Source organism: Polyodon spathula, chromosome 10 (genome assembly GCF_017654505.1).
Source record: "Polyodon spathula isolate WHYD16114869_AA chromosome 10, ASM1765450v1, whole genome shotgun sequence".
Classification (NCBI taxonomy): Eukaryota; Metazoa; Chordata; class Actinopteri; order Acipenseriformes; family Polyodontidae; genus Polyodon; species Polyodon spathula.
The window spans coordinates 9027309-9040616 of NC_054543.1; the positions used below are offsets into that span (position 1 = coordinate 9027309).

The 13308-nt window shown below is 38.1% G+C and overlaps 2 protein-coding genes across 2 annotated transcripts; both read left to right on the top strand.

The window, feature by feature from the left end:
* Nucleotides 1-366: 366 nt before the first annotated feature.
* Nucleotides 367-3342, top strand: nkx3.3 (NK3 homeobox 3). The gene is made up of 2 exons (XM_041262138.1): nucleotides 367-896; nucleotides 1995-3342. Exons 1-2 carry the CDS (start codon nucleotides 560-562, stop codon nucleotides 2456-2458), a joined length of 801 nt encoding a protein of 266 aa, XP_041118072.1. The 5' UTR covers nucleotides 367-559; the 3' UTR covers nucleotides 2459-3342.
* Nucleotides 3343-7721: 4379 nt separating this feature from the next.
* LOC121321513 (spondin-2-like) lies at nucleotides 7722-12513 on the top strand. The gene is made up of 4 exons (XM_041260497.1): nucleotides 7722-7986; nucleotides 10078-10292; nucleotides 10545-11004; nucleotides 11867-12513. The coding sequence occupies exons 1-4, from the start codon at nucleotides 7788-7790 to the stop codon at nucleotides 12415-12417; spliced, it is 1425 nt and encodes a 474-aa protein (XP_041116431.1). The 5' UTR covers nucleotides 7722-7787; the 3' UTR covers nucleotides 12418-12513.
* Nucleotides 12514-13308: the final 795 nt, after the last annotated feature.

Sequence of the window (13308 nt, forward strand, 5' to 3'; positions counted from 1 at the left end):
AATTCTGTAGGAAAATGAAAGGCGTTACAGAATATAGTCGTATCCCAATTTTGCGTTCAAATGTGATTTCATTTTAGCGCACACCCTTGAACGTGATGCACTGAAGCAAGTGGTTTAAAAACACACAGATTTCTAACAGCATACTTCGACAGACTGCAGTCTATCTTGCACGGCACAATCCTTGCAACAAGTGTTACAAGTGTTCTGCTGAGAAGGGGGGGGGGGGGGGGGGGGGGGGGGGGGTGGGGGAGGGGGGGGGATGTGTAGCGAGCGACCAATAACGGAGCAGCTTCATTTCACTGACAAGAGTGTTAATACAAATTCAAAAACTTGACACATTGGCTGTTGATTGAATCGGGAAGGATCCCTCTCCAATTAACCCTAAAGACACTGACAGAAAGGAAAAGAGAAGCCGAGTAAAGGAGCTTCTCCCGGTTTTATATACCTTGTTTTAGCAGACCTCTTAGATGAAGGCAGATGCTTTTACAGTCCACCCGGACTAAAACAACATCTAGATTCATTTAAAAGTAAACTATCATTTTATATATACGTATATGCGATGGCACAAAGAGGCACTTCATTTTCAATCCAAGACATTCTTACCAGAGACAGCGAGAATCGGGAGAGAAAGCAAATCGCCAATGAACTTGCAGAACTCTGCAGATTGTCCGATCCGGGCTTGCAAAGGAAGACTGGGGTAATCAATAAGGAGAGCCCCGAAGCTTGCCTCGCAGATTGCATAGAACTCGTAAATGCGGAAACTCCGAACCTCAGGAAACGTCCCGAGCCAGTGTCGAGCCCAAGCAAGGGTGGGGAATCTCAGATTGATGGCCAGTCTTGCAGAGAGGATTCCACGGGAGAAGACCCGGTTTATTCAGGTTGCGATTCTTTCAAAGGTATGCAATGCATCCGTGGTGTTCTTGATAGCGGGTCATCGGATTTGCTGAATAAAATGGGCTTTTTATTTGAACTAAAAATGTATAAAGCAAGTGTAATGTAGCGTCAGTCTATTAATAGTAACGGAGCTCAGCTATAGTGTGTTCAATACTTGTTTAATCATTACAATTATTAATATAATTAGTTAACACACGTGTGTGTGTGTGTGTGTGTGTGTGTGTGTGTGTGTGTGTGTGTGTGTGTGTGTGTGTGTGTGTGTGTGTGTATGTATTATACTATGAACAGTCTTTCTTAAACATTGTCGTAGCTACATAAAAGTGCAAACTTACCAGTTCAACTCCAATAGACCGTTAACAAAACATACGTGAGAAAATGACTACCACCAGTCTTTTTATTAGTGTCGAGAACTTTGAACACAGTTAATTTTGGTACGTAAAATTTTTGTCTTTAACAATTAAAACCGGAGTCAGTGTAGTCATATATATATATATATATATATATATATATATATATATATATATATATATATATATATATATATATAATTATATTAATTAGTGCGCTCTGTCAACTTAGAACAATACTGTTGTCGATGTGTTTATTTTCTTGCATTTGTATTTACAGTATGTGTGTATTCCAAAGCCTGTAGAAGCGAGCTGTACCTCAGTGTATGCCTGTTCATTTTCCTTCTGTTTTGTAATTCTACACAATAAACAGCAAACTAAAAACAATTTAAACAGGAAAACAACAGGCCTACTAGATTCCAGACCCAGTTGCTGTACGCTGTGGGTTCTGAACATCTCAATAAGACTAGGCTTAATGTGTTCTGTTTTCTAAATCAGTACAAACTCAAACATTTATTGGTTGGCAACTTGCAACTATATAACTTTACAATTACCTACAACACAGTGGTAGCTACAGCAATTTGCAAAGTGATTACCGACTTAATATCACCTGCAAGGGTTATTGTGTAAACATAATGACATGCAGAGGGGTGTCACTCAAAACACAAACATGGTTGAAGAGAAAAAGGAAAACACTGAGACAAAACAAGACGTAATAATGCATAGGCCCTATACCTGTATTAACTATTACAGAGTGTGAGAGCCAGTCGACTGCAGAGGAAAGGAGCAAGATGGAGAGATCTGCCGATCAACTAAAAACCGTGAAGAAGCGCTCCCGGGCCGCCTTCTCTCATGCTCAGGTCTACGAGCTGGAAAAACGGTTTAACATGCAGAGGTATCTGTCCGGCCCAGAGAGAGCGGATTTGGCGGCGGCTCTTAAACTCACAGAAACGCAGGTGAAGATCTGGTTCCAGAACCGGAGGTACAAAACTAAGAAACGACAAATGGCGCACGAATTGGCTGCTAACTGCACTCAGACCATGGCGAAGAAAGTGTCAGTAAAGGTGCTGGTGAGGGACAATCAGAGGCAGTACAGGACCGAAGAGCTGCTCAGCCCACCTGCCATCCCCCTTTACCAGGCCTATCAATACTACCCGTACACGTACTGCTTCCAGCCGTGGCCGTCAAATATGTCCTTGTGTGGGGGAACCCCCTAACACAAACGGAAACTAGGGCAACATTTCCTTCGTTGCTATTCATGAAAAATCGATGAACACATTATAACTGGCAGTATAATTTTCCAAAAGAACAGTCATGGAAATGCAGTTTTACACTTCCAAAGACTCCCAAATATGCACATTAAGGAAAATGTTGATTCGCCCTTCCCCAGAGGAAGAACTGATGGGTAATATTGTAAATATTATTCATTTACAATTAGTATGCTGCTGACGGCTGAATGTGGCATAATGTACAGTTGACATTTTTATATGTTACTAAAGACGGTGTATTTGAATGTTTAATGAAACTAACAGCGCAGATACACTGGATGTGTCGCCCAGAATAACTTCTTCTGGGACTACAAATAACATTTAAAATAACACCCTGATGATATAACTTAAGTTTCCCAAAAGCAGTCAGCCTGACCATAGAGATGTGCTAGACGGGTATCAAAATCTAAGCGACGTGATTTTTGTTTTTTTGTTTTGTTTTTAAGTAAATGTTAAATTACCTTTCTTTTTGAATACTATCAGTTAAAAAAAGTGTAGTTAAAATGGTCATACAAAGTTTGTTTATAAGTTTATTATTTCACCACATCGAACTCGTTTTTGTCATTTTTGGAATCATTTGAGTTCAGAAGAAGAAACGAGAGCGGTTATTCCAGTCAGTATAAGGCAGACTCTGAATCAATTATTCGTTTTTTTTTTTTTTTAACAAACCGCTCGAAGGAGTATGTTGCACTTCTTTTTTTGTAAGTATGAACATGCAAATATGAGAAGCATGTACTAATCATTTAAACAAAAATAGCATACCGTCATCTTGCAAGTGTAGGTCAATTTACTTGATATGTTTATTGTAAATAATTCATGTATTAATGTGTTTTTTTATGCATAAAAACCCACAATAGGATATATATATATATATATATATATATATATATATATATATATATATATATATATTATATATATATATATATATATATATATATATATGTCTAATGCCCCTTCTGGGCGAATTGTGTTAACTTTGATTAAAGAGCAAATTATTAATATTGTTTACATTGTTTTATTTATTCCATAATATGTGCATGTCAATGTATTGGGAGAAACGCATTTAGACTCCTTATATGATAATTTATTGTGTATTTTAAAATATGCCCGGTTTGATAAGTGTTGGCGGTTGCACAAATAACGCCACATAAAGCGATTCAAAGGAATGCGACAGCTCTAGGATAAAGTCAAAACGAGCACCCACGCAAAGTTAAAATACACGTTGGCAACTATACTATTAAATTAAACATAGCTCCTATGCAACCAATTCTGAACAAATTCTAGTGTTTAGTTTAGTTGTTTGCTACTCAGACTCACAGAGATAGGGCAGTGTGATATATATTACTGAGGTGTGTGTTAAATCTGTTGCACCTTTGATTTACAGTACAGTGCTGTCACGAGTCTCAGCTTTTAGTGTTGAGCAATGTTTTTTAAACTGTATCACTATAACATACACCGTATGATTTTGAGATAGCAATTAAGGGTTAACAATACTGTTTATAGCAAGGAATGTATAAGATTTCATAATTCGTATTGATTTTATGGGAGATTAACATCTTGAGATCTATGGTTCTTGTTTTATTTTGATTCACTGCACTAATCCACAAACACCCTATCCCTCTTTCAGATTTACAATTTGTTGGGAGTGATAATAAATACCATATCAGGTAGGTCTTCCTTTTCAGGCTAGCCTTTGTGTCTGTTTGTGGACCATACTGATATAATGGAAGCATTTTAAAGGCTTTGGAAATGTATGGCCTCTCCTTGTTGAAGCGTTTGGCATGTGCGTTCGTGGTCCGGAAAGCAGGCAGTTTTTCTGGCTGATCAGCCTCCTGGTCTCTAGTACATGGGTGGCCCCATTGCTCGGGTGGACAGTCAAAGCTCCTGATGCGAAATTATACAGCAGTATCAAATTGTACAGAAATGGACTCTAAGTACTATTAATTAGTCAAGGCACCCCTGGAGAAAGGCGATCGCTGGAGATGTCAATGCTTCACAGTATATATATAAAATCTCCTTAATGTCATACCAGCCTCCATGCCAGCCAATCGGATTGAGATCAGTCGATTGAACGGGACGTTATCAAGCAAAAATCATCCCATAGGAATGGGCCAGTAGGTACCTACTAGTTTACTAACCCACAAATCTACCCCGTACCCCTAAACCCGATGTCTACAACTAACCTAATCTCAACCCCTAAAACTAATTGTTACTGTTAAAGTAATTTTTACTATTATTTCAACACCGCTTTTTAGCGCCCTCTAGCGACTATCAGATCTGACGTCCATTAAAGGCGCTTGATCCGGATCTACGCTACCTGTTAGTGGGTTGGTTAGTAGGCTGGCAGATACCAACCGGCCAATGTTTTGGGATAATTTTTGCTTGATAATGTCCCTTTTAATCAACTGATCTCAACCATGCAAAGACATTTACGATGGAAGAAAAAAAGTTAGGAATTAAGAGAATAGCAGCACCTGATGAAATGAGGGAGGATACAAACTAATTTACTGACACTAGTAGCTATGATATGAAGTTAACATATAAATGTGAAGGATATTGTCACTGTTAAGTTTTTTTTTTTTTTTTTTTTTTTTTTTTTTTCTCCAAACATTCAGACCCCTCTCCCTCTACGGCCCTGTAGGTGCGTTGGCTCCCGTGCAGTTGCCCCAGCTACACCGACGTTTCCTCCGCCACTGGTACAGAGCCCCAAAATGCTAAAGATCTATTTTGCACTTGATTTGACATCAGGCTACAGCTCGCTCTTCTAAATGATTCATTCCCGTTGGTTTTCCTGTCGCTTTATCAAGACCCTCACAATTCCGATCACGTTGTAATTATGAATAGCACGGGTCCATAACTGCTGTTTTCACCCCAATGAATAGATGAATGATGGATTAAAAGAGACTGGCGGGAAGATGGATGTTACAAATTATTATTATTGTTACAAATTGTGTTTCGGTATTTGTTTATTTAGTGAAAAAAACAAACACACACAAAAACAACACTATCTACACTACACACACATTTCGATTTTAAATCAGTGTTTTACAAGTCAATCAACATCTTCACGTGTCATATTTGATGTGTTTTTAGACTGTAAACACGGTCTTGCAAGCCACAATTGTATCTGCATTGTTAACTTGCATTATACTCTTAGGACGCGAGGAGAAGTTACGCTAACTTTTCAAATCGTGCTATGAAACAATATGGTATCCAGGCAACAACGTAGAACTGCAATCACTGATGAACAGTCCATTCAGTCGAGTGTTATATTATCGATAGCGCCAAACCACAAAAAACATTTTTCTGAACACTGACCAATTAAAAAAAGAAAAAAAAAAGAACAACTTTAAGATATACGTTAATGAAAGTCTACGCTCGTTTTAATTGTATATAACACAGTTACTTTGTAATATTCAAAACTATTTCAACAAAAACAATGTTAACTAAGCAATGCAACAAAACAATTTGTCTTATGGTAGGTAGACAGCAATATATGAAACAAAAATGCATGATGGCATAAAATATAATTGTAATATGCAATTTAAAAAAAAAAAACGATTTTCTGACGTATAGGCCTACAATTTAATAATATTCAGAATGCTTTCTACTCATAAATAAATAAATAAACAAACTCAGCAAAATGTATATTTACACAAATTCCTTTTAATGAATAAAGTCTAAAAAATACGGCTTATTTTTAATATTTCACACGCTATCTAATATTTTGGGCTGGGATTGCGTGCATTGCTTAAGACAAATGGGTTGTTTTCATTACGTTATTCGATATATCACAACACAAACAGGACAGGATAAAAACACTGAGATTGTATAGAAAAATTGGGATTTACAATATCTCAGACTGACGACTACTTATACAGGCAACTTCAAATTTAATCATCATGTTATATAAAACAAAACATAGGCCTACTTGTATTTGCGGTTGTCACACACAATGATGGTTTGAAATAGGCCTTGTTGTTATAATGGTGTTCTTCGTGAACAAACTTAACATTTTACAATTAAAGTATATTTAGAATTAAAACTAGGATTAAAATATAAGTCTGTTCATTATTCGTTTGTACTTTGCAAACGGTGCCAGTGACAGTGCAATATTTGTACTTTTGTGAGAAAGTAGATTTGCAGAAGATTATTGAGCTATAGCCGCTCTAACTAAGAGGGACAGGAAATCAGTTCATGCAGCCGCTCATTGAATCATGCTGTCGAAATATGAATGAATTAAAACCGTCACAACCTTTTCAAGTAAAATATGACACAAATCTCAAAGGGGCTATTTGATGGCTAAATAAATATCGTTATACACAGACCTAATTATACAATGAGACATAGATATTGATGACATCGGTTAAGTTTCCACATACCAGATCTATACAAATAATAATAATCTCAAACAATTTTTGCTCGTTTTTTTTTTTTTTTTAATTTTATTTAGCTTATATAAAATGCAACATGATTTATCTTCAATAACATTTTTACGTTTTGTTTTTTTTTTGTTGTTTTTTATAATGTTTTAATTATTTCCTTGTATATATTGCATTTCATGTTTTTCTTCACACTTCCATAAACAGGATGGGAGAGTGATACGTTACAATGAGAACGGGGCAGTGTTTCTGAAGGAAGTTGTGGATTCGGTTCTCCCTGGGTGTCACAACTTGTGAAAGTGATTCGATGGAAGAAGTTTGGGGAAAGCAGCACGAGGTCCGATTGCATTCCCAGTGCCTCCTGGCTCACCTCGGCTTCGGGAGTCACGAGTTGTCTGTTGCGAAAAAACAGACAGCTTTTTAGTTGCTCTTCATGTTTTCCCTGAGAACACAATAGCATAATATCACTAAATAAATATATAAAGGGACAATACACAAGTCCTACTTTTTTGACTTATAATTAAAACTGGTATATTAAAACATGTACAGGCATCCAGCACGTCAATATTGTTAATTAAATCAATTTTAATAATAATAATAATAATTAAAAAAAAACCACTTAACTTGAATAAAATATAATAACGTTTGTTTAATTTAATTACACACATATCTAAGAAAAATATAATTGTTGAACAGAATCCAATTATCATGGTCTTCCTATAAGTGCGTGTTCATTTTCTGCGTTTAAAAAAACCCCCATCGATTTATGGGTAAATATTTAACTCAGATGTTGCCTGATCAGGTAATTTATTTAGAGGGGCTGAAGGGAGTTCCATCGAGTTCAGTACTTTCTCCCTGCGCTTACTCTTAGCTCATATTCCAGCAAGACAAACATGAACCTGCCAGATTCAGTCTCGCTTCTATCTTTTCTCTTTTCCATAAACGGGGTCCTCTCTGGGGATAAAGGTACAATCTGCCAAGGCTCGAATACCGCCAGCTACTCGCTCACTTTCCACGCGGAGTGGAACCCCACTAACTTCCCAAAGCAGTACCCTACCCACCGGCCCCCTGCGCAGTGGTCTCGGCTCTTCGGTGAGTGATTTATATAAAGCCCAAATAAATGTAAATCTTCACTTTCTAATCCTATTATTATTATTATTATTATTATTATTATTATTATTATTATTATTATTATTATTATTATTATTAACAGTTTGAATCTGGAGAAATAAAACATGATCCACTGGGAATTTATCCTTGTAGATAGCCAATTAATATAATTGATGAAAAAAAACTGCATTTTAAAAAACGTAGAAATAAATATACATCAGTCTATACTATGTTATGTTTTAAGCCAAGAAATGTGATGTGAAATGTTTTAAACAAACATGTTCATTTCATACAGCAAAGTTGCAGGAAAACATTAACCTTAGCTCAGACTTCATCCAGAAAAATAAACCCAAGGTCTGTCAGGTTTGTTTTCCCTGGACTCGCCATTTATTCCAGGGAACACAAATAGTTTTATGGACATGTTATGTAAGCTAAGCACCGCGTTTAATTTTGTAACAGGATGTTTCAATGAGACAGTAGCTAATGTATAATATAGTCCCTGCAAACCTTACTGTAAGCTATTGCTTAGATCATAAGTGATAAGATTTCAAGGGTAGGCCTACAGCCAAAAATCCCTTTAACATACAGCTATAGTCAAAACTTGACATACCTCAATGGAAATGTATACTTTCTAGAATTTTTTCTCGAAAACAAAGAATTTTAGGAAAATCTTTTGGTGTAAAAGTTTTGCTTTTGTGGATGAGGAAAAAAGTTTACAATTATTTATTTCAGCAATTTTTTTTTTTTTTGCAAAACTCCAAAAAATGCTAATTCAAAAGTATTCATACCCTGACAAGGAAAATTAAATTAATAGCTAGTTAAGGCACCTTTAGCAATAGTAGCCTCTTTTAAACAATTAGGATATTTTGTCAATGAGCTTTTGGCATGATTCTTTAGTGATTTTTGACCATTCTTCAATGCACAATTGTTCCAGTTCATTTAAATTCTGTTGACATCTCTTGTGCACCGCCTTCTTCAACTCATACCAAAGATTCTCAATCGGATTTAGATCGGGACTTTGACGAGGCCATTCCAGAACCTTGATTTTATTCTTCTTTAACCATTCTGAAGTGGATTCTGATGTGTGTTTTGGATCATTGTCATGTTGGAACGTCCAGTTCCGCTTAAACCAAGTTTTGTAGTGGAGGATTTCAGATGATTGGCCAATATCTTTTGGTACGCTATGGAATCCATTTTTACCATGTATTGGAACTAAATTTCCTGTGCCATTGTGGAAAAACACCCCCATAGAAGGATATTACCACCTCCATGCTTGATAGTAGGTATGGTGTTCTTTTTTTTTGCCCACCCCCAGCTGCAGGACTCAGTGAGCGTTCATGAGCCACATCGCCATTCACTGCTGCTGCGCGGTTACACAAACAGAAAGTTTACTGAAACACGCCAGTGAACTTTCAAGGACTTATTGTTGATGACTAAAATACTTGATTAGCTCACAATAACAGCAACATACAATGAATGGTGCTTACAGTTTCATTAGGTGCAAGCTAGACATAAATCAAATAATATAAACTTAGTGTGGCATTATAAATGCTTTTGGTTTAGAAGTGTCTGATAGATGACAATTTCTTATTTGCTCTCATATAATACCTTTTCAAAAAATAATCCTGCCAATCTCTGATACTGCCTTTTTGAACTGTCTTCTGGTGGTAAACAGTAGCGGTTCTACTGTGAATAAATATGTCCGGGACCAACAGAGAACCCAAAATGTATAAAAATAGTTTTGCATGAATTTGGCACCTTTCAATCACAATTGGTTTAACAATTAAGGTGTGGGAAAATTTGGTAACGCACAAATATTAAAAAAAGATTTTGGTTGGTAACAGCAGGCAAGTAGGGTTTATCTCATGAAAATGAGATTGTGGATTGAAGTTCTTCCTGATACCTCGCAACTGATCGTGCCTTACAGTTTGAGAGAGAGAGAGGATTGTCCATCGACAATATTTAGTTTTCACTTAGGTTGTAAAGGATTGTAGATTTAATCTTGGTTTCATTAGACAATGTTAAGAAAGTGAGAAGCCATTCAGCCCTGCGGGGTTCTCTACTCTCCATTAGGCTGCACCCATGGGTCAAAGGATGTGATCTGGGCAGATGGGGCGCTGGCATCCCCCGGAATGAGAGCCTTTGTGGAGGAGGGGAACCCCGAGATTCTGGAACAAGAGCTAACAGCTCCAGAGTCCAGGACACTGCGCTGCTTCCAGACAGAGGCTGTCTGGAGTGGAGAGGGACAGCAGAGCACTGTGATCACTGTCGAGCCAGCCTTACCTCTGGTAACCTCATTTTCAGTTTTGTCTCATGACTGAGTTTTATTTAACATGCCACTTCTTGTAATCCTGTTTCTTTTCCTTTCTACTCCATTCTTTTTTCTTTCTCTCCACCTCTCTTACACAGTTTCATTGTTTATATTTCTACCCTTAACTAAATCTTCTGAAGACCAGATAAAGTACATTACAGTTCACTTCCTCCCACCTGAACAAGATGTCAACAAGAAACCTACAGTTTATTTTCCCTTCTCCCCACAGGTCTCAGTATTGGTGCGGATAGTTCCCAGCCCAGATTGGTTTGTTGGCACCAATAGCCTGCATCTTTGCAAGGGTGGTCATTGGATGGAGTCTGTAGCCTTTGACCTCTTTCCCTGGGATGCAGGAACAGATAGCGGCTTTGTTTTCTCCTCCCCAAATTTTGCCACCAGCCCACAGGAGCCCATCTCCCCCATAACAGCTCAGAGGCCCTCCCACCCTGCCAACTCGTTTTACTACCCCCGCCTACATACCCTGCCCCGCTTAGGGTACCTAAAACTCCACCTGCTGGCCACAACTTCAGCCAACACACCTGGGGAAGGAACCAATGACACAGAAGGCATTGTTTGGAATAAGACTAGAACCTGGACAGCCAACATCACAGAGCAGAACAGGGAGACAGATAAATTACACAACATAACTACAGACGTTATCTATAATCTGGAGAATATGGTAAAACAAGGTAAGCAGGTATAAATACAGAACAAAGTGATCAACCCGTTTGCAGCAGTCAATAAGTAGGCTGTTGCTTAACCCAGGAGCATATGAGAAAAGCAACAGTGGTAAAAACAGGAAAACAACAACCAATAAAAGAAAGCTTTAGAGAAAAGAAAGGTGTTTGATGCAGTAGTTGTCACTGTATCTGTGGAACTATTTGTTGTACTGATTTGAAGCTTGAAAGATATAACAATGACCATAACAATGGAGACGATCCGATCAAAGGTAACGGTTTTCTTTTTATTTGGTAGGTGGGTTCATAATTTTCTACCTCCCTGTACGCTGCTGTGCAAAAGTCTTAGACATGTTGCATTTTTCTACTCTGATGCATTTTGAGCATTAACAATTTACTACTATTATAACAACCTTGACTTGCATAAAGAAGGCCAGTTCTGTTGTCAATTCAACGCTTGTCTTCTTTCTATTCCTTAAGGATATTATCTTCAAGTATTGCTCATCCTTGTTACACAGCTTTTTTGGTCTTCCAGTCCTGGGTTTGTCAATTACAAATGATGTTTCTCTGTACTTGTTGATTATGCTTCGGATACCACACCTTGAAAATCGAGTGATTCAAGCGATTTCACTCAATGTTTCTCCTTCTTTATGCAAGTCAAGGTTGTTATAATAGTAGAAAACACTAGTGGAGGCTTTGAGTAAATTGTTGATACTCATAGTGCATCAGAGTAGAAAAATGCAACATGTCTTAAGACTTTTGCACAGCAGTGTATATGTATTAATTTAATTTGAACAGGACTGTAATTGCCCATTTCCAAAGCAATTGTCCAGCAACAACAACCACTGGTGAAGCAATAACCATGTCTTTTCAGAGTCACCCAAACCTTATCCCAAAGGCACGCCTCTGGACTGTGAGGTCTCTGATTGGTCACCCTGGAGCCTGTGCAGTCTTACCTGTGGAAAGGGCCTGCATTGGAAAACACGGTATGTCCTGCTGCAGCCCGCCAATGATGGCAAGCCCTGCCCTGTGCTGCTGCAGCAGCAGGAGTGTGAGGAGCTTCAGTGTCCTCCGAAGCAGCTCAGAGAGCCAACTACCTCTGGAGCGCTGAACTCTACAGTGGGAAACAACACTGACCTCCCAAGTGCTGTGGATATCCCACCTCAAAATGGAACCCTAGTTTTCAATGGATCCCTCCAGGGCAGCAATGATAAAAATACTTCTGTGAGGGAGCCAGCCAGTACTCGCACACCCCTAGATGTTCTGTTCACATCCCAAGTCCCATACACATACACCCCAAGCCCCTCCCATCGGACTGTAACCTCACCCACTCACAATTCCTCTGGTCGTGATACACAAAACACTCCAGCAATGCTGGTAACTCCTCCTGTCATCACATCCTTCAAAAATGATTCACAACCCTGATCTTTCAATAACACCCTCTCCTTAACATACATACTGTATGTCCTGCCACAACTATATCCCTAACACTTCTTACAAATTAACAGCATCCACACACCCTCTCTCTCTCTCTCTCTCTCTCTCTCTCTCTCTCTCTCTCTCTCTCTCTCTCTATGAGTTTAAGGGTCATATTGACATGTGACTTGAATGGAAAGAGGAAGGATGTTATTCAGTGTAGTGAGGATGGTAAGACGCCACTGAAGAGGTGGCACTAGAGTGGGAAGAAAGGTGTATGAAAGAAACCTTTTCAATAGGCTATGACAATAATGCAGTACATAGTTGAATAATCAAGTGTATTAATGTCAATCCAGATGAGAAACATTCCACCCTAGAGATTTATTTCCTTTCCATAACTAGCTTTTAGTTCCATTCCCTGTGGCACAGGATGAGATCATCCTGACTCCCCTAATGGAAAAACAGATACTATGAATATGAATATATATCAGAAGTATGTAAACATTCTGTTCTTTACGTCTCAGTGGTAGCCAAGCAGCCCTCCTGCAGTTCCACACAATCTAACATGAATGGGCAGATAAAGCCTCTCTCAAGGGTAATCCACAGCCTGTTCAAAGAGAGCTAAGACTGAATTCAAAAGTGTTCAACTTTTACCTGTTTAAACAAAGTGCTTGTTAGTGAAACACATTTTCAAACAATTACTGAGCCCTGCTGGGTGTATTCCATGGCACTTCTCTTGGAAGACAGTATGAAGACTTGATCTCTTATAATTATATTTTTTGACTTTGTGTTTTCTTTATTCTCTTACCTGTGAGTTGTCTTGGAGTGTTTTTATTGCAGAGAAGGCAATGTTTCCAAAGTAATTGTTGCCCTCCAGCTTCTTTTGTTATTTTAAGGTGA

Coding starts and splice junctions, on each gene's coding strand:
- nkx3.3 (XM_041262138.1), top strand. CDS start 560: ATGGCACAAAGAGGCACTTCATTTTCAATCCAAGACATTCTTACCAGA. Junction 897..1,994: donor AGGTTGCGATTCTTTCAAAG/GTATGCAATGCA, acceptor TAACTATTACAG/AGTGTGAGAGCCAGTCGACT.
- LOC121321513 (XM_041260497.1), top strand. CDS start 7,788: ATGAACCTGCCAGATTCAGTCTCGCTTCTATCTTTTCTCTTTTCCATA. Junction 7,987..10,077: donor GCAGTGGTCTCGGCTCTTCG/GTGAGTGATTTA, acceptor ACTCTCCATTAG/GCTGCACCCATGGGTCAAAG. Junction 11,005..11,866: donor GGAGAATATGGTAAAACAAG/GTAAGCAGGTAT, acceptor ATGTCTTTTCAG/AGTCACCCAAACCTTATCCC.